Genomic DNA, 20831 nt, shown 5'->3' on the forward strand with positions numbered 1-20831 from the left:
ATACACTTTTATTCATTTTCTTGTCCATTTTATGGAAAATGAACCAAACACACAAAGACAGTAAATCATTTTCCAGAAATCATTTTCATGTTTTTCAAACACACCTTTAAATGATTTAAACAAACTTAACACCTTTATAGTCTATTGTGTTGCACTTTCAGTCCCTGATGTTATATAATTACCAAATTTTGTTAGCAAACTCTTTTTTATGAGTTTATTTTTGTAAATTAGAATCAATATCAATTGTTAAAGCTTTATTTTATCCATGTGAACGTTATTTTTAACAATGAATATTGATTCTAAATTATAAAAGTAACCTTATACGTTAATGAAAATTAACAATTATATAACAATAAGAATTAAAAGTGCAACATTATAAACAATTAAAGATTAGAATTTACAGGGACTAAATTTTTAGAAATAAATAATTGAGGAGTTATAAATGTGGTTTTCCCTTATTATTGTTAGCAAAATGATAGATCCAAATAATAATACAAAAATAAAGGGGCAAAAATGCAAATAGGGCGAGCACTGAAATGAAAAATCCACTACCTTTGTCTTTTTATATTCTCCCTCCACTCTCCCAGAGAGAAGAAACTGAAGAAGATTAGCAAAAGCTGCTTTTCTTCTTCCAATCCACCCCCCCTTCCCCTTTCTTCTCCCCCTCCCCCAATCTTCCATCCCTTGTGCTTCATATCCTCAGAAGCTCTCCTCTTTTGTTTTCGTTTTAACATTTAAATCCCAATTAAAGATCATCGAGGAGAACCGCAATTCTGGGTGGGAGAGAATAGGGGAGAGAGAAGGAGAGAGACAGAGATCTCTTCAAGGGGATAAAATCCCACCAATACTCTCTCTTTCTCTCTCAAAAATGGCTCAAATAATGAAGGGAAACAAGAAGAACAGGAGACTCTCTATAAATCTTTCCCTTTTTGCCCTCACTGACCAGAATAATTCACAAAAATCTGCCACTTTTAGATCTCCCAAGCACTTCGAGGAGCCAAACGGCGTCGTTGGGCTTGGTATCGTTCCCCTCCTTAAGAGCTCCGGCACAAGCAGGGCCGTGATTCTTGCCATCTCGCCCAGATCACCAACCCCACACTCAATACCCATTAATATTTTCAAGAATAATGATATGAATAAGAAGAAGGAAAATAATACGGCAACGCCCAGTGTGGAGGATATGGAAATGTGTGAGGAGTACACTTGTGTGATTTCTCATATGGGTAGCAATCAAATCAAGAAAATTGAGTACTTTAATGGCGAATTCTTGGGTAATACCTGTACTAGTACCACTCGTGCTAATACCGATTCAGGGATGCGTGAAACGGCGGCGTTTAAGGCTGCTGATTTTCTTAGCTCTTGCTTTCTTTGCAAGAAGCTGCTTCATGGATTGGACATTTTCATGTACAGGTAAAAATTCCAATAGCAATCTCTCCTTTTTTTCTTATTTTAATAATGTTTGGGTTCATATTCTCTTTTGTTAATCTTCCATCATCTGTGGATTTCTTGGATTTTTCTTATGGGTTTGTGCAGTTCTTTGATAGTTTTGTGGATCTGAGTTTAACTGCTAAATTTGAGAAAAAAAAAAGTGTTTTTTCTTCCTCTATCATGTACTGTATATATTTATCATAAATTCCTACAAGTGGACTTGGGTTACTGTTGAGAACATTGACTATGGGCATCTTTAAATTGGATGGTGAATGGACCAGATTAAGAAGGTATATACTAGTATTGATTTGTTTTAAGAATATATGTCAGCTTTTTTTATGAGCTTTGATTGAGGTTCATTAAGATTGGAACCTTTTTGTTGACTGCAATTACAGTTCTTTGAGGTGTTTAGTCCCTTTTGATTATTGGCTTGCCACTTGCCAGTATTCAAGAATGATTGTTGACCCAGCTAGCAGCCCCATTCATGGGGCCGAGCTGGAATTTGTGAGTGTTGCTCCTTTCCTTCGAGTGCAGCTTCTAGTATCTCTAGCCATGGAAACTTGACTTCAATTTTGGATTAAAGTCGTGAAAAAACTTTTTGTCCAGCTTCTCTGATACTCCTACCACAAAGCGTATTTCAATACACAAACTAGGACCTGTGTCAAGTTCATATGTGATGGTATTAATAGATAGGTTTGGCACTTTGGTATGCTTTTCTTGAATCTGGTATTGGATTTGTTATTGTCTCCTGTTTGGCAAAGCTTGTGGGGTGTTTTAGTTGACTAAATTTTGATTCGGTAATGGGCAGGCAGGCATAAATAGCTTATTAGGGTAACCGAGATGGTTAGGCAGTCTTCTTCTTCATTACAGAGATGATAATCAATGGAAGATCCATTATTCCATCATTGAGACAAACAGTTACCATGGTTAAATTATTTGATTTAAGAACTGTATAGAAGTAGTGATTGAAATTTGGAGTGACTTTGCAATATGAATATGCACACCCACACCCCTTCTTATCCATGTCATGTACTTGATTGATGTATATGTTTTTATTTGTTATTGCTGCATTATTGGAGCCACTGTTGAGGTCTTTGATCTGTCGTCTTTTTCCCCAAAAACTTGCCGACATACACACACAACAAACCGAATTGGTTGAGCTCAACACCTTTACCCAATATTAGTTGCAGGCTTTGGCTTCATTAACACAAAAGTTTATGTTATGTGACTCTCTTGTTGCCAATTGCTAAAGAAGTCACTCAACCCCATTGGTTACGCCATTGCTTCTATCACTACCCATTTTTTTAATACCCAAACAAAAGTATTGCAACTGGGGAGTTAATTAATCTCAGAAATGAGAAGTTTGCTTTATTTTAGTATGCCTTGCTGGAAGCCAACTTGGTGTCCAAATTAAGCATTTCTCCTTTGGAAGGGAATTTTAAATTTGTTCATTGTGCTTTGCTCTGCAGCTTTTGGTTGGGGGGTAATTTTCATGTCGACATAAGCCACATTAATTTCCAAAATACATGCTTTTCTAGTGGGATGAACTGAGTGGCTATTTGGTGCTTTTGTGTAGAAAAATCTTTAATTATCGCAATCACTTTCTTTAGTGGAGCTGCTTTGCTCTACTCTACTTTGTTTCTTGTTTTTTTTGAAGCACTACTTTGTTTCTTGTTGCTTTCTGCATTTATATCCAAACTATTTGTCTCTCTTTCTATTTTGTAATGTACTCACCAGCGTTGTAAAAATTGGCCTAGGCGCTAGGCGCCCTTAAGTTGAGGGAATTTCACCCTTAGGCGCCTTTTATTCAGTCGGCTGACCACCTAACTCAGCTGAGTTAGCGCCCTACTTGGCCGAATCGGCGCTCTACTTGGCCGAGTTGGCGCCTAACTTGGCCGAGTGTTTTTTTTAAAGAGTTTAGGGCGGCTACACACTACTATTATGATTTCCCAACTGCATCGTGAAGTGCTTTCTCTGAGATTTTTGTTAGCTTTCTTTTTCTACTTATTTTTCCCATTTATGATACAAGAAACTTTTTTAAGTCAAGAAAGCGCCCCACAGTTCTCATACATTCACAAAACTTTGGCGATTCTTCCAGCTAACTCATGACAGGGATTTCATCTATGTCTTGTTTATATATATATCTGCATGTCGTTGTCAGTTCTTGTGGGTTCTTTTAGGGAATATTACATTTCCAAACTTGAATATTCTTCTCCCAAATACTGTCTACTAAACCACTTAGCTAAGTTCATGCGGGCAAAGAAAATTTTATTTCTTCCGTGCCCTTCGCTTCCCTTCCATTCCCTTGATTATACATACATACATGGAAGATTTTGCTGATATGACCATATTGTTTCAGAGGAGAAACGGCGTTTTGCAGCGTAGAGTGCCGGTGCAAGCAGATCTCCATGGATGAACACAAAGAAAGCTGTGGTCGTCCCGGGGCAATGAAAACGCACGAGCACGAGTACTCTGCCTCCCCGATGAAGTTTCTGGCGGGTGTTGCCGTGGCATAAGCAGCCTCACGGCTCCCGGAATTACATACATACATAAATAAACAAAGTAGTAGTATATATAGGTTAAGAGGGTGCGAAGCGAAAGGTGACCGGCCGGACGGAATAAAAGATTTGGTAGCGCCGGCGTGTTTTCAGGCAAGTTGAAGAGATGAATCTCTGCATAGCACATGTGATTTGTGTAGAGAGGAAGCAAGCTTGCCTGAATTCAATTCGATTCGAAGAGGGGGACAAACTTTTGAGTCTATTCTATTCAACTCTATATATCAAATCATCATTAATATAACACCATTAAATTTCCACTTATATTATTTATTTTATTTGTTCCAATAATTGTTATGATCAATTATAAAAATATTCCGAAAGTATTAAATAATTTTATTAGAAGTCAGAGGTTAATGTCAGATGAAGTCTTTGATCACATAAATTGGTTACTCAATATAATAGTTAATTTTTTGAGATTCGAATTTAAGTCAAATATGATTATTTAAATATTGTTATTATTTACTTGGAAAAAATGTCTTTTTTTAAGATATAAAATATTTGATTACTTCTAGTCAACCATTCCATCAATGTCGATAAATAAAATATCAAATATTTATATAATTAATTTTTCATTTTTTGTCGAGTTTGTTACATGAACTTTTAAATGTTACTTTATAAATTTTACATGTGGCGGACACTGATAATTTTACTTTCGGTTTACATCAAGATTTTGTCCGTGTAAATAAAAGTTGAGAGTAGAAAATGAGAGTATATATTATTTTTATTTTTTTGTCCGATGAGCATAGTGTTTATACCCTAATTCCTTACCATTTTAGAAGAATAGGTTTTCTATGTTAGACGGTCACCCGTGAGACATTTAGTATTTTTTAGTTGAAATGTACGGAGTAATATGTTTTATTAGTTTATAGAAAAAATAGTATATTTTAATTAAAAAAATATTATACGTTTCACGTGAGGCAATGTCACACAAGATTTACTCTTTTAGAATCAATAACGAGACTAAAATTGTCACTCTTTTGTCCCACATCTAATGAAAAGCATAACTGAATAAGTGAAATCTTATTCTAATTCCTAATTTAATGGTAAAAAGTATGAAATCCCATCCCCTATATGTTTATGCAAAAAAAGAAAATAAAGGAATAGAAATGAGGTTGATTTCTTTGATTCAATGTTTCATGGAGATTAAGAAAATAAAATTAGAAATTTGAGTTGATTTTAATATTTTATTATAGGGTACGATAGATATAAATAAAAAAGCAGGGGCGTAAAGAGGCCGGGATACCACAAAATAACAAAAAGGCCAATTGGAATTGGTGGTTGGAGGTATACCTCGTGTGTTGCGTGTATATTATACTTGCGTTGCAAATTTGCAATCTTGGGGAGATATTTTAGAATTTAAAAACTAAATGCTACTTTCCTCTCTCTGTATACATATAGAATTCGGTTCAAATGATGATGGTGTGCCTCAGGTACAGTTTTGTAGTGAAAAGAAGGTCATTGATCTTGCTAAAATCAACGTTCAGGATTAATAATAATTTTAAAAAAAATGCGGTGGCAATTTGGTAATTTTTCATATTGGTCAAACTTAAGGTGCGTAGCTAATGTGCGTAATTTTTCTTCTTTAGATGCATGGTTTCTATGTTTAAGGTGCGTCAGTTTTTCAGTGAGAACTTAAGGTGTGTTTTTGTTGAAACTTAAGGTGCGCCGATCTAAAGTTTTAGGTGCGTTGTTTTACTTCTTAAGGTGCTTGGTTTTCCTTCTTAAGGTGCGTGATTTGTGTGCTTAAGGTGCGTCAGTTGTTGAACCTTAAGGTGCATCGGTTTTTTTGAAATCGGTTTAAAGTTTTAGGTGTGTAGTTTTCCTTCTTAAGGTGCGTGGTTTCTGTACTTAAGGTGCGTCAGTTATAAATTTAGGTGCGTCATTTTAAAACTTTATGTGCATGTTTTGTACTGTGTTCTTAAGATTCTTTGTTTGTATGCTTAAGGTGCATGATTTGTGTACTTAAGATGCGTCATTTTCATGCTTAAGGTTAAGTTGCTTGGTTCCTTCCAGGCGCGCGTTTTTTTTTTTTTGTTTTAAATTAAATTTTGATTTATTTTAGTCATTGATTTAGATTTGATCAACGACTTAGATCTAACCCCATTTTTCACTTGTAGCATCTCCGTACCAGAACTCATCTAAGAAGTAAAACAGGATTTTCCTTCTTAACAGGACATCTAATGCCAATGACCTTATGGTCTAGTGACACCCGGTTGCACCCCATGTGGAAGGGGTGGGTTCGAGCCTCAGTGGAGGCGTTGCTGTCTCGATTGGAAGTACATTATGGAGGTGCTGAAAAAAAAGAAAAAGGATTTTGTGATCATTAGATTTCTCGTGTGAAACTGTATTTAATTTTATTAGTTGAATTTAACATTCTGATTAACAATTTCAAGATATAGCCAATTTTTCCTAATCAGAGGATTCGACAAGGAGATCCATTATCTTGTTACCTGTTTATAATTGCATCAAAAGGACTTGGTGCACTAATTCCGAAACAAGAACTAACAAATTGGGAATATTCATGGGGTAAAGGTGGCGAGAGGAGCTCCATCTATATCCCATTTGTTGTTTGCAAATTAATGACTCCTACCTTTTCTTTCAAGTTACTGAAAAGGAATGCTTTGTGGTGAGGGATATGCTAGCCGAATATGCTGCAGCTTCACAGGACAAGCGATAAACTTTGATAAATCAACCATTACTTTTTGTAAGAATGTGCATGAAGAAGATCAGAACAACATCATTGAAGTTTTGGAGGTGTGAAAAGGCAATCGAGAAAGTAAGTATTTGAGGTTACCTTTTCTAGTGGGCAGGAAAAAACAAGAAATTTTGTGCTTCATCAAGGACAGGATTATGCTAAGGGTGAATAGTTGGAATAACAAATTTCTCTTAAAGGCGGGGAAGGAAATTATACTTAAGGTAATTATTCAAATAATTTTTTTTTCATAATGAGTGTGTTTCTACTGCTGATGGAACTATTTAAAGAGGTTGAAAGGTTGATGAATGCTTATTGGTGGAGCTGTAATGAGAGGGAAGGGAAAGGAATACGATAGATGCCCTGGAAACAAATGTGTGCTCCTAATTAAATAGAAGGAAATGGACACAAAACAGGATATCCAGGAATTTAACTTAATTTTGGTTTACTCCCCATTAGGGATTATTATTATAGATGACATTAAAGAAATAGTGAGACATATTTCTCACATTTGTTTCTCTTCAGTTAAACATTCAGTGAATAGTGTAGCTCACAAGTTAGTTAGGGTCTCTTGTTCTATGTCTGGATGTAATGATAGTTTTTTGACCTACCTCATGTCATCTGATCTTGGACAGTTTGAGGCATGATCTAACTTAATGAATAATGACATTTTTTTACACTAACGAATGGGATGAGAATGTGCCTCTATAAGATTCGTGAGAGTTCCGCAAGGCGCATGACTTATATTAGAGTAATGCTATATACCCTTCCTCCATTCCTTCCTAACGTGACATCATCTGATTGGTTTGATTATTAACTAAATTTCTTTTTTAATTAGTGGTAAGGGTCAATCAATTCAGTGATTCATAAACACCCAATGAATGGAAGCTATATCAAGAAGGGAAATATGGGTGAAAAAAAATTCAAGAAGGATAAGAAAGATTTTTCCTTATTATTAAGTATACATACATGTTATAATGAAGTTCTATTAACAGAGTAACTCTTAACAACAGTAAGTGCAAAAAATAATAACAAAAATAAATTGTTTTAGTTGAGATAGATAATATAATTTAGCACTATAATGTACCAAAGCAAGATGTCCTTAACTACTCTGTTTATGACTTAAGTTGGGGGACATTTCCCTAAGATTGAGCTAAGACGTAATAGTAATCAATGTTACCTTGTGAATCATATTTAATCAATCCTTAGCTAACCCAATGGGTAGCTCAAATGACAAGTGAACTATCTTTGTAGGGAAGAATTTCGGGAGAACTCGTGTTCGATTTTCACAAGTGACGATTCCTCTTGGACCAGCTCCCGTGCCTTAAACGGACGGAGAAAGACCCAGTGAATTTACTAAAAAAAAAAAAAAAGAAAGAAGCTCTCATACTCTTTTGGTCGGATGTAGGAAGAAAACTTCATTAGACTATTGTTATATAGCCATAATTGCATAGATTGAGGATAAAATTAAATATAAAAATAGCTCAAAAGACAAAATCAATAAACTCTTGTCTCACATGTTAGTAATAACTTTATTAATGCAAGAAGGCTTGTTAAAATTAGTTAATCACCATCCACCATCTCCTATACCAACCCCCAATTTTGACTTGGGTAGATACTTGAATTTCCTACCTAGATTTCAAATGAGCCCACGGATTATACCAAAAACCATTGGGCGCCTACTCTTCAACCTCCATGCTATATATATAAGCCTCCCTCCATTCTCCATCATATGTCCTCCCTCATAAAGCTAGCAAGCTTTGATTTTCATCTCATAAACATGGCTAAACTTCTTAGCAAGTCCATTTTTGGTACCATTCTTGCAATTGCAATTGCACTCCTTTCCTCATCCAACATGCTTAATCTCAAGTCACTATCATTACTTCTCCCTTTGCTTCTCCTAATTGTCCACCTCTTTCGGTCCTCCAAGCCCCCGTCCAATCTACCACCGGGACCACGCACGGTCCCCGTGTTCGGCAACTGGCTCCAAGTGGGCAATGACTTGAACCATAGGATGCTGGCAGACATGTCACGCACTTATGGCCCGCTCTTTTTTCTGAAACTTGGCTCGAAAGACTTGGTCGTAGTGTCGAACCCTGAGCTAGCAACCCAAGTGTTGCACGCGCAGGGGGTGGAGTTTGGGTCACGGCCACGCAACGTGGTGTTCGACATCTTCACCGGGAACGGTCAGGACATGGTGTTCACCATCTACGGGGAGCACTGGAGAAAAATGCGGCGGATCATGACGCTCCCATTCTTCACCAACAAAGTTGTTCACCAGTACAGTGGGATGTGGGAGAATGAGATGGAGTTGGTGGTCCATGACTTGAGAAGGGATGAGAGGGTGAGAGTTGAAGGGTTGGTGATCAGAAAAAGGCTGCAGTTGATGCTGTACAACATCATGTACCGCATGATGTTTGACGCCAAATTTGAGTCTCAAGATGACCCCTTGTTCATTCAGGCAACTAGGTTCAACTCGGAGAGAAGCAGATTGGCTCAGAGCTTTGAGTACAACTATGGCGATTTCATCCCTCTGCTTAGGCCATTTTTAAGAGGTTATCTTAACAAGTGCAGAGACTTGCAGAAAAGGAGATTGGCATTTTTCAACAATTACTTTGTTGAAAAGAGAAGGTAATTATAATTTTTTAGTATTATTATATATATGTGTGAATCTGACTTAGCTAGCTAGGGTGCTAATTCAAAATGATTTATGTAGGAAAATAATGGGTGCAAATGGGGAAAACCACAAGATAAGCTGTGCAATAGATCACATAATAGATGCAGAAATGAAGGGAGAGATCAGTGAACAAAATGTGCTGTACATTGTGGAGAACATCAATGTTGCGGCAATTGAGACAACTCTATGGTCCATGGAGTGGGCCATAGCTGAGCTGGTCAACCATCCCACCGTCCAACAAAAGATCAGAGATGAAATCTCAACCGTCCTGAAAGGGGGAGCAGTCACAGAATCTAACCTGCATGAATTGCCATACCTACAAGCCACAATCAATGAAACCTTAAGGTTACACACACCAATACCTTTGCTAGTACCTCATATGAACCTTGAGGAGGCTAAGTTGGGTGGTTTTACCATTCCTAAGGAGACAAAAGTGGTTGTGAATGCATGGTGGCTGGCTAACAACCCTGAATGGTGGAAGAATCCAACCGAGTTTCGGCCAGAGCGGTTTATGGAGGAAGAAGGTGGCATTGAGGCTGCAGTTGCCGGCGGCAAAGTTGATTTCCGGTACTTGCCGTTTGGCATGGGGAGGCGGAGCTGCCCCGGGATCATCCTCGCCATGCCAATTCTGGGGCTACTCGTTGCCAAGCTCGTCACCAATTTCGAGATGAAGCCTCCTTGTGGAGACGAAAAGATTGATACAAGTGAGAAAGGAGGACAGTTCAGTCTGCACATTGCAAAACATTCCACTGTTGTCTTTAAACCTATTGCAAAATCATCATGATGCTCCTGCTCCTGCTGCATTTCAACTACTACACCTTTTGATTTGTTCATTTTATGTACGATAGTACCATACAATCCATCAATAAAATTCCACTCTGTTTTTGCAAGAAATTATTACCCATTCCGATTTCCTAACTGCATGAGGCATACCATTTGTTATCTTCTCTACAAAATCCAAAACTCATAATTGCCAAACAGAATTACTGATTAACTATTTTTTAAAAAGAATAAAGGGTGGTTAAACAAGCCCTCAAACTTACTCAAAAAACACAACCACACCATTGAATTGAAAGAAAAAAAAAATGTTCAAATAAAAAATAAATCTTTTAGCCAAAAATTTTACAATTTAAAGATCATTGAATTCCTTGAGCAAAGAGAAAACTATGGAGTCCGTATATTGTAACACTAAAACAACTATTCTCTTTGGTTTTTCCTACAACATACTTGCATGTCAGCATGTATACAAAAATGAGGTTAGACTAGAGAAAGGAGAAGAAAGAGAAATAAGTAGAAGCATGCATCTTACATATCAACCAATGAAAAATCACATGCTAACATGCTATCTGAATACACAAACCTCATTTCCTAGGTAAGGTAACGTCACTCTCCCAGCAGACAAGAAAAATCAGCTTCCACATTTGCTACTTCAGAGGTACAAAGAATTTGCAAACATTATTCCTCGTCTTAGGCTTTCACTGGCTGCAGTGAACTTGTTCTCCAAACCAACTTCTCCTACTGCGTGGGCAGCAGCCTTCAACTGCACAACCCAGGAAGATGTTTTCAGATATTCATATCGTTAAAACAAGTTGGCCTCAGGCAGGTCAACAAACTCGTGTAGTTGTATTTGAAGGAAATTCAACTCCATTTAACAATACTTTGAGATTACCTGGTTCAGAAATTCATCAAGCCTTCTAGCTAGCCGTATTATGCTCCCTTCAAAGATATCAGTCATTTGTATAACCTCTGCAAACGTTGCTCCCTGAGATACAATCACAAGACATGTAACTAGAGTAATACCCTTGTGATGCATGAAGCAATACATGTTTGATTCTACTTTGCAATATTTCAGATTGGTTCTACATGATATGTGCTCAGACCCGTGCAATTCGAGAACCCGTATGTTTTTCTTTTTTTTCTAAATGTATATAAAATATGTACAACCTAAAACTTGGTTTGACTTTACAACATATCAAGCTTGGTTTCACTTTCTCTTTTTCAAGGTAGCCATGATAAAGATGATTATTTTTCACGATCATTTTATTTGTTTAGAATGGGGATAAAAGAGAATTTAATCCAACAGCATCCATAAACTGCCTAAAGAATTTGATTAGCCGACAGTAAACTGCAATGCATCATTCATTGTGTTTGAGATGTCAGATGTGTATCCCAACTAATGCCATCACAAGAAATGCACAATCACAATCCACACTTGGCATGAAGGATTAACTCACCTTTGACCAACAATAAATAACATCCATCAAATATGGTCGAACAGAAGCCTCCACATATTCTTCCACATTTACTTCCAACTTGCATTCATGTTGGATCTGTAATCAGAAAGAAGCCTCTTATTAATGTTCACACGTGGTAATCAAGAAATGGAGTATTTTGTCCCTAATCCAACAGACCTCTGCTATTCTTCTTGCACTCTCTTGTAGCTGTTGTAATGGTTTAGCAAGTTCAGCTCTTAAATGAATCTGTTCACTTGACCTGTCCCCTGGGATGAAGCAACTTGCCAGAGCCGCAATTTGATGGTTGTCAAGATCATTGAAAGTACCTGACCAGAGAAATTATTCAGAACTGTAGTACCAGTTGTTGATCAACCTCCCTCAAATACATGGTAAAAGTTTGCTAGAGAATACAGTAATACTGGCAAACATTTTATTATGATGGGCCTAACAATACAGTGTACAGAAAAAAAAACTCATATAATCATGCAACCTGTACATGGTTCATCAAGTTTACAAGACAAAACCAGGGCATCAAGCCTATAATAGATATGTTATCTAGTCAAAACACATAATCCGTATAACATATGGTCATAAACTCATAAATACAGATGTTCGGCGTGCAAAACAAATAGATCCCAGGAATCACGGATGCAAAATAACACTTCAAAAAAAAAAAAAAAAAAAAAAAAAAAAAAACAACCTTCCAATGCCCCAGCTTAAAAAATTGCAGGCACTATAGAAATCACCTCCCTTTCACATGCACCTAGAATATATAGAAGTATATTGCAGTTACAAGGCTTCAGCTAAAGAGATAAAAAGTATATTACCATTAAACATTAGTTCAGTAACAAGGAGTTCATCTCCTGTGTCTATTAAGCATGCTGCTCTTCCTTTCAATTGGACAACACCATCAGCATCAATATGACCCAGTTTTTTCAGTACCCGGGAGCGATTTTTAAGTTCATCCCTAAATTTTTGAAGCTGAAATTTTGGAAAAAAAAAAATAATAATAATAATAAAATTAAAAAAAAAATGCAAGTAAAATGGAGTATTCAAAACTCATAATATTACTGAAAACTCCAGCAGACGGAGATCAGTAGGAACGTGGGAATAATGAGATTGAAAACACATTTAATATGACTATTCATTAATAGCTAGACACAAAGCCATTCAAAATACCATCACTCAAGATGTGCTTAAGGGAAATTACTTAGTCGATTATCAACTGAAGAAACTAATGGAATATTAAAATATTCATATGATAATGCTTCATTGAGCACTGAGGGCAAGAGTTGCCTTCAGGAACTTTTTAACCCAGTGATAAACTCTTCCATGAAAAAGCTTATTTCAGTTTTTATCCCATTTTATCTACTGGATAGAGTTGTTGGGCAGAAACTTAACATTAGAGAAGACAGCCTGCTACAAAATAAATAGAGCTTATGAAGATATTAGAAAACCTTATAGACATGGGCAGAACCAAAATTATTCTTTAAGGGGGCGCAAAAACAATAACCTAAATAGGTTTAGTAGATAACTTATTATACAACAGAATCGGATCAGATGAGGCAGCCTCCCCGGTGCGGACGTGTGGACAGATCTGGACCATTGGATGAGCACGGTTGAAAATCAATTAAAATGGGGAAAATGCGGTGGCATTTTTGTAATTTTTTTTCACCAAGTATATTTTTGTGGTGTACCAAGTGCTAGTCCGTTGTTCACTAAGGGTGTGTTTGGTTGGTGAGTTTAGGCATAGGGAATGGGTATGAAAGTGATTGCTTGTATTTGGTTGATAGGTTTTGTGAATGCTACCATGGGTTTGGAATACCTCATTAATGAGAAAATCCATACCCTTATTAAATAAGGGTTTCATCTCCATTCCTCATTTCTTCCTCAACTATTAATAATCATTCCCATTCCACCCAACTACCAAACATGCTAAATACTTTCACCAAAACCCATTACTATTACCAAGTATTTGATACCCATTCCGATTCCGATTCCAATGTGCGAACCAAACGCACCCTAAGTGTTGGTCTGTGGTGCACTACGTGCCCGTCTGTTGTGCACCACCAAATGCTAGTCTGTGGTGCACTAAGTGTTGGTATGTGGTGCACACGAGAATGCTTGACAGTGCATTGGGCTCAAAGCACCATCAAGAATATCTAAATGCACCAACATATCATTGAAATTACCAAAATGCAACCGCTTTTTTTCGCCTATTTATTGATTTCCAACCATTAATCTGAGCTTATCCAATGGTCCAAATCTGTCCGCACAAAACCAGGCCCTATGTGTGTGTGTGTGTGTGTATAAAATTTTAGACCAAACCTATATAGTATATAATTTAAATTGTCTGTATACTTAGTTTAAACTTTTGGACTAATGATTTGATTTTGAATATCTTAATAGTTAATATTAAATTAGCTTGTTTGTGAACTACACCCCATATGTTGGCCCCTGCTTTAGGAAGGAAATGGTACAATGGATAAAATGGGTTTAACCCCAAGCAACATACATGTCATATCTGTGCAAGTAACAAGAATAAGATACATATACCCTTACATTAACAAGGGTGAATATTGAAACAGAAGCAAAGAGTCACCATACAAGCAAAAGGTTAACCTCAGCCTTCCTCTGGTGTATGAGCAGATTTACTAATAAAGCACAATAAATAGAGTAAAGAACTTCCCACATGAGAAATCTACCTGTGAATCACGCATTTTTGACTTGAGCTGTTGAATTTCATGGTTAACCTCAGCCTTCCTCTGGAAAGACTTAAGCTGATGCTCATCTTGTGACTGCAAAGCATTTATCCATCAGTGAAAACCAAACAAAAGTGGCAGTAAGTTGAACAGTTTTAGGAGCGGTTGGACATGTGCTAAAAAAATGTTTCTTTACTGCCTAACTTGGAAAGAAAAATGGATTATCATTTGTATTTTGTAGAACCTTGTGCAAAGGGTGAGCAAACAACTTTTTCTCCAGTTCCTCTATTTGGCTCATCATATCAACAAATTCAGGATCTTCTATGCCCATGTCCTGAAAAGGGAAACCAAACATAAGGATAACTCTTCCACTTTCCTCAGATGCACAGACACTTATATTCCATAGACCAACTACAACAGAATAGTGTAAAGCATTAAGAATATCCTACAACAGAGTAAAGCAAAAAACATTCAACATCACATAAATTATACTCCGTAAATGCTTTAAAACAAATTCACCAACTTATATTAATATAATGAATAACAAAACCTACCTTCACAGGATTAAGCTTAGGGAGGCCTTGAGGAAAACGTTTTTCAAGCTCCTGTACAGCAAGCAGGATGCTTTGCCTTGCTTCAAGCGGCCGGAGATCAGGAGGAACAGATATTCTCAGTTTGCTGAGTGCAGATATCAGAGGCAGTTGAACAGGAACCTGACAATTGAAATAGTTTGTTTACCCAGCACATTGGCTCAAAAATACAAGAAATGCTACATGTATTCAATGAATTCTTCAACTGCAGCACTGTACACCTTTTTTTCTTTCCTGTACTATCTAACGTACTTACGTACCACATGCATTTCACCCTTTTCTCCAGGAAGGGGAAGACATGGTTTGGGTCGAGATTCATTTTCACTGGAGCCAAGGGAACAGTGGAGTAATGTATCCACGATATAGGTACTACCACGCAAAGCAGAAAGTGCAGCAGGCAAAGAACCTGATGCTGTTGGGGGCTTTTTAACCACATTGACAACCACCCCCCAACCCCAATCCTTTCCGCCCTCCCGAACCTTAACCTGCAATCAAAGTGATAGTAACCATGAACCTTAAGGACCTTAAAACAACTTGAAAGTTAGCAAGTTAAAAACTAACCTAACCCAGCAAGCTTGTTTTAGCTTTAGAGAAGAGTAAAGGCAGACAAGTGCATTCTGCCTTACTTGGACATGGACAAGGAATTGCAAAATAGAAAACAATTTCTCAAACAAAGCAGACCACAACAGTTCAGGAAAAGACTGGGCCAATACACGCATATAGATACACAAGGATTTTTTCAGTGGTATTGCTATAATAATGATAAAAAATATGCATGGTTTGATCAACAACTATGAGAACTTCCTTTCAATGACTCCATCTATGCATTGTTTCACTGGTATTGCTATACAAATAATTCATAAATGGCATCACCTAATAATGGAGAAAATTAATATATCGTAATTATCGTTTGAGTCGCGGAAAAGGAAATTTTACACACACTAGTGGATCAAAGCAGATTCGAGTCAGTAAAATGCAGAACTATTGAGTATACATGGCCCTTCCACTCACCAGTCTACCAGGCAGTAGGAAATAGAGAACCCTTTCGGGTCTTGTTATTTCAGCCATCATTTTCTTTTCAAGTTGTGATATCTCAAGCTTTAGCTTATGATATTCAGCTACTTCAGCCTGCAAATGGTAAAAAGCAAAGTTCAGGACCAAAATATTTAAAAGATGTTTTCAAATAGCACAAGAATTACCTCCCCTGAGGCATCAAGCATAGCAGCTTCTTGTTCTAGCTTGGAAACCTTTTTCCCTATATCAGGTAAGGCCTAAAGAAGCAAGAAAGTGCATCAGTACAAACACATAGCATAGTTACAGAAAATTGTTCTTTGTTCCTCAAGGAAATACCTTCTCATACTGGAACTGGTGAAAAGAGTTCTTGATAACATGCTCGGCAGTAAATTGGCCTTCAGCACGACTCATTAAATTCAAAATTGTGTAGTAACTAAGCCTAAATGTGCTGAGCAGTGGTGCTGGTTTCCCCAAAACCATATCCTTGAGAGTATTCATCTCCATCTGAAATCAAAATATTTTAAAACACTAATCCATCAAACTTGTTGGAGAAATTATTCATACCTGAATTTAGTGTTCTTAAAGTACATATACATTAAGATTTTTCTGATTTAAACACTACTTGCTAGCTATTAGGTTTTGTGCATGTTTTATACCAGTTTAGACTTACAAGCTGTGTACTTAAACCTGGGCTTATCGTGGTTAAACTTCAGTGCACTTGGGGCTCAAATGATCCAAATAAAAGCCCATATAAATCAAGTTCACACCAATTTTCTGATTCATAACGGTATACATTATATTATATACTCTTTAAATTAATAAGGATTAATTTCAATATTATCCATTACTTTAGGTCATTATATAATCAAGTTCACACCCTAATTAGTAATTACCCATTACTTTAGGTCATTAAAAGGGTAAAACATTCATTCAATATTATCACTAGACTTAACTTTGACTACTGATCAGTGTAGGCCATATTATACTAAAAAACAATTACAGGAGGGAGAAGTGACACTAAACCCCAATCGTAGGTGGATTTAGTAAAATTAACCCTAACGTCTCAACCCTCAAAACCTATACCAATGTCAGGTCGCCAGCAGAGAAAAAGTCATCAACAGCTCAGGCAATTTCAAGGAGTCACTAACCATCTTTGGATTTTATACCACCTCAGAATTCAAGAATTGGCCTAGAGCAGAGAAAAGAGAAGCCTGAATTCATTTTCTCAGCAGACTGTAGTGTACTTGGAAGACAGAGTTGGTGGTAGCAGTGACTTCTGCTGCTACTACAAAGAGGGAGGAACTGTAGCCAATGAAGAGAAGAGAAGGGAGGTCTTGTTTACCCAGCAACATTTTTCCTTCTTAGGTTCTTACTTTATCCCTTACCAACAAGACCCCCCTCCCAAAAATACTTTTTTTGGAATAAGTGTAAAATCAACCCCTTATGCCAAGAGAATAGTACAATTGGGTCCAGGTCCTAATGTTACCTATTGAGCAGGTTACTTTTGATTTGTCACCGAGTAAGCGTCCATGTGTCCACATGTACTATTTTAAAAATGTGGTGATGAATTGGTTAACTTTTTAAAAAATTAAAATAATAATAAAGACAACCTGGTGGCGAAAACAGCCATCACCCCAGATCTGGGACAAAATCAAAGAAGACAGTTACTGGACCATCTTCATCCAGCACTAAAATAGTCAGACAGAGAGTCTGGCGACTCTTTTAGACAGTGTCTCCCTATGAACTTGAAACATCCTTAGCTGTCCAATTTTTATATGTTTTTAAACTTTTTTTGACAAACATGGTTGTCCTTTATAAAAACTGGGGAAGAGCTGTCTTCACATTGGCTGTCTCTGTCAAGCATTTTTTTAAAATTTTATTTAAGGTTATCCAATTCATCTTCAAATCATCACCACATTTGAAAAATAATAGCGCCAGCTGAATAGGCAACACTAAGACCCAATTGCACTATTTTGCCAGTTTAGGGTACCATGTTAGAGAAGATGAATTGGATAACCTTAAACAAAATTTTTAAAAAATGCTTGGACGCTTTGTTAGCGCCAGCTGAATAGGAAACATTAGGACCCAATTGCACTATTTTGATGGTTTAGGGTACCTCCTTAGAGCTTTTTTCAGTTAGGGGACCCAAATTGCACTATTCACTTGACTAAGGGGACAAATTTGACACTTCTACTTATTTCTATGGTAATCCCCATATTTAAAACAATAGGTCATGCATCTAAGGGGGAATGAGAATTGAACCTGTGACCTCTTACCTAGAGTCACTGGATGAGGCCATTAGATTACTATGTTTATCCCCATATTGGTGACTGACTTCTGTTCAGAATTTAAAACCATTAATGGTGTCCAACTTATGATAAATATGACAGGGAAAATTAGTGTATAAAACATAAAACTTGGGATAGTTTACAAGTGCAGAATGCAGATGCCAGGGACCAATAATTTAACAGCATGCAAGAGTATATTGGTTAAACTTAAGACATAAGATGGCTTAGTTTAGTGTAGAACTAAAAACTATGGAGTAAAAGTGGATTTAATTATCACAGCAACAGTTTCTAAGCAAAGTTATAGAATACCTGCTCATCAATCATTATGATACAAATACCACGCTCATCTTTGCCACGACGTCCAGCTCTTCCGCTCATCTACCAAAAAAACAATTGTTTTATAAAATAAAAGCCAACCAACTGCAAGCTCTCTGCTAGAATTGTAAGACAAACACACTTACCTGGATATACTCACCAGATCCAATGTACCGATGACTATCACCATCCCATTTTTTGACACTAGTAAAAACTACAGTTTTTGCAGGCATGTTCAATCCCATTGCAAACTATAATATAGAAGACCAAAGTAAAATGATTTCTGTTAAGTGTAAGTGTAAGTACACAAAAAATTCTAAATCTCATTGTTTTATGTATTCATCACTACCGTCTCAGTGGCAAATAGAGCCTTAACAAGTCCTTCTTGGAACAGAAGTTCTACAAGTTCCTTGATAATAGGAAGCAGGCCAGAATGGTGCACAGCAATCCCACGTTGAAGCAGGGGCAGCATAAGTTCAATGGCAGGTAGGTTTCTATCTTCCTCATTCAAGCAGAGCACTGCATTCCGGAATACCTGTTCAACAGCATCCTTCTCCTCTTCAGTATTGAAATCAAGTTTGGACATAGACATTGCATGCTGTTCACATTCTCTTCTACTAAAACTGAAAATTATGACTGGTTGAAATTTCCGTTCCATAATCATCTGCAAGTTAAGGAAGTTTTCAAGTTCAATGATATGAAATGATAAACATACTGGCATATTCAATCTTAACGAGAATGAGAGAATAGACTAAATAAAGCAATGAATATAAGACAATCATAGATAAAGTTATGCACCTTGACAATTTTGTATATGTCAGAGACACCAGAAGCATTCCCACCTCTTGCAATTCTGCCACTTGACTTGGCATTTATACCCTTGCTTCCATTTGCTGGATGCTGCTTGACGAAAGCATCCTGTACTTTCACAAAATTGTCCTCCCTAAACTTCTCAGTCTCATCAACTACAAGATACAATCCAGAACCGCCCATGGGAAACACATAATGCTGCAATGGGGTAGGGCGAAAATCGGTGTAAACCACGTGACATGGCTGCTTATGCAAATTACAAATCCATTCAGCAAACTCAGTGGCATTTGACATCGTAGCAGAAAGAAAAACCATCTTAATAGCCGGCGGCAAGAAGACTATACTCTCTTCCCAAACAACGCCTCTCTCACGATCTTTCATGTAGTGAATTTCATCAAATATAACCCAAGCAACCTCCTTCAACACCTCAGAACCCCTATAGAGCATCCCTCTTAGGATCTCTGTGGTCATCACCAAACAGCTTGCATTTGGTGAAATTGTAACATCACCTGTCATTAAACCAACATCAGAAAACTCTTGGCTCAACTCTCTATATTTTTGATTGCTCAATGCTTTCAGTGGTGAAGTATATATAACCCTTTGTTTGTCCCTAAATGCCATTGCAATAGCATACTCTGCAACTGCTGTCTTTCCAGCAGATGTATGTGCTGAGACCAAAACTGACTCATTCCGTTCCAAGCATGCGACAGAAACTTCTTGAAATGGGTCAAGCTTAAATGGGTAGTTTTTTGCCATCTCTCCATTATAAACAGGATTCCCAAGAGTTCCATGAACAGATTCGTCCTTACATAAGGAATACCCACTTGGAACTGCCACCTCATGCACACATGTTCGAGTCAAATTGCGCCTTTTCGAGGCTGATTCTTCCTTTGGAACTTCTGCACCAGTTGAACTTTCCTCTGCAGATTTCCTTTTAGCCACTGTTGATGACAATTCTTCTGCTTTCACCTCCATGTGTTTTGCTTAAACCCTCAATTTCAGAATTTTCTGTTTTCAATTTCACATATGAATATATCTTAATTGTAAAACCCTATCAAAACAAAAGTTTCTAGCCAAAAGTGATGCTCTATATCATTTGCAAAGTAGCATAAAATGGTATTCAATTTTCTATTGTAAGCCAATCACACACAAATTAGCTCTACACTATCAATCACTAGCATGATTAATAGTAGGGAAATTTCCAATTTTGATCCCTCAATTACTAAACATCCATCAATGTAGGACCTCTGTTTAAATTTTTGCAAATATCACCCACCACTTATACTTCTCTCATCACTAAATTGCTCCTTCCACTAACAGACCAAACAGTAGCTATTAACAAATGTGGAGCTTGTGACTCACACACTTATGGTTGAGGCTATTTTGGTAATTTCTCTCATTCCCTTCTATTTTCCCTCCTTTCTCCCATCACAGTCAACAATTTCCCCCTTTCACTTAGACCCCCCCCCCCCCCAAAAAAAAAAAAAAAAAAAAAAAAAAAAAAACAAAAAAAAAAAAAAAAA

General features: G+C 37.0%; 3 protein-coding genes across 3 annotated transcripts in view; 2 read left to right on the forward strand and 1 right to left on the reverse strand.

Moving 5' to 3' along the window:
• Positions 1-640: 640 nt before the first annotated feature.
• On the forward strand, positions 641-4247 carry LOC116013345 (FCS-Like Zinc finger 14-like). The gene is made up of 2 exons (XM_031253037.1): positions 641-1410; positions 3788-4247. Exons 1-2 carry the CDS (start codon positions 869-871, stop codon positions 3942-3944), a joined length of 699 nt encoding a protein of 232 aa, XP_031108897.1. The 5' UTR covers positions 641-868; the 3' UTR covers positions 3945-4247.
• Positions 4248-8427: 4180 nt separating this feature from the next.
• Positions 8428-10249, forward strand: LOC116011928 (cytochrome P450 CYP73A100-like). The gene is made up of 2 exons (XM_031251361.1): positions 8428-9309; positions 9395-10249. Exons 1-2 carry the CDS (start codon positions 8459-8461, stop codon positions 10137-10139), a joined length of 1596 nt encoding a protein of 531 aa, XP_031107221.1. The 5' UTR covers positions 8428-8458; the 3' UTR covers positions 10140-10249.
• A 192-nt stretch (positions 10250-10441) lies between these two features.
• The window catches only part of LOC116012762 (DExH-box ATP-dependent RNA helicase DExH10), a 12963-nt gene continuing 2573 nt past the window's right edge, over positions 10442-20831 (reverse strand). The window contains exons 2-17 of the mRNA XM_031252414.1: positions 19297-20316; positions 18848-19162; positions 18645-18749; positions 18493-18561; positions 16232-16399; positions 16081-16152; positions 15893-16009; positions 15142-15366; positions 14846-15004; positions 14536-14625; positions 14295-14387; positions 12417-12570; positions 11767-11915; positions 11590-11685; positions 11025-11117; positions 10442-10895 (exon numbers count right to left, since the gene is read on the reverse strand). Of these exons, the coding sequence (XP_031108274.1) occupies positions 10785-10895; positions 11025-11117; positions 11590-11685; positions 11767-11915; positions 12417-12570; positions 14295-14387; positions 14536-14625; positions 14846-15004; positions 15142-15366; positions 15893-16009; positions 16081-16152; positions 16232-16399; positions 18493-18561; positions 18645-18749; positions 18848-19162; positions 19297-20283 (3003 nt within the window). The 5' untranslated portion in view covers positions 20284-20316 and the 3' untranslated portion in view covers positions 10442-10784. The remainder of the gene's footprint in view (positions 10896-11024; positions 11118-11589; positions 11686-11766; positions 11916-12416; positions 12571-14294; positions 14388-14535; positions 14626-14845; positions 15005-15141; positions 15367-15892; positions 16010-16080; positions 16153-16231; positions 16400-18492; positions 18562-18644; positions 18750-18847; positions 19163-19296; positions 20317-20831) is intronic.

This window comes from Ipomoea triloba, chromosome 3 (genome assembly GCF_003576645.1).
Source record: "Ipomoea triloba cultivar NCNSP0323 chromosome 3, ASM357664v1".
Taxonomy (NCBI): domain Eukaryota; kingdom Viridiplantae; phylum Streptophyta; class Magnoliopsida; order Solanales; family Convolvulaceae; genus Ipomoea; species Ipomoea triloba.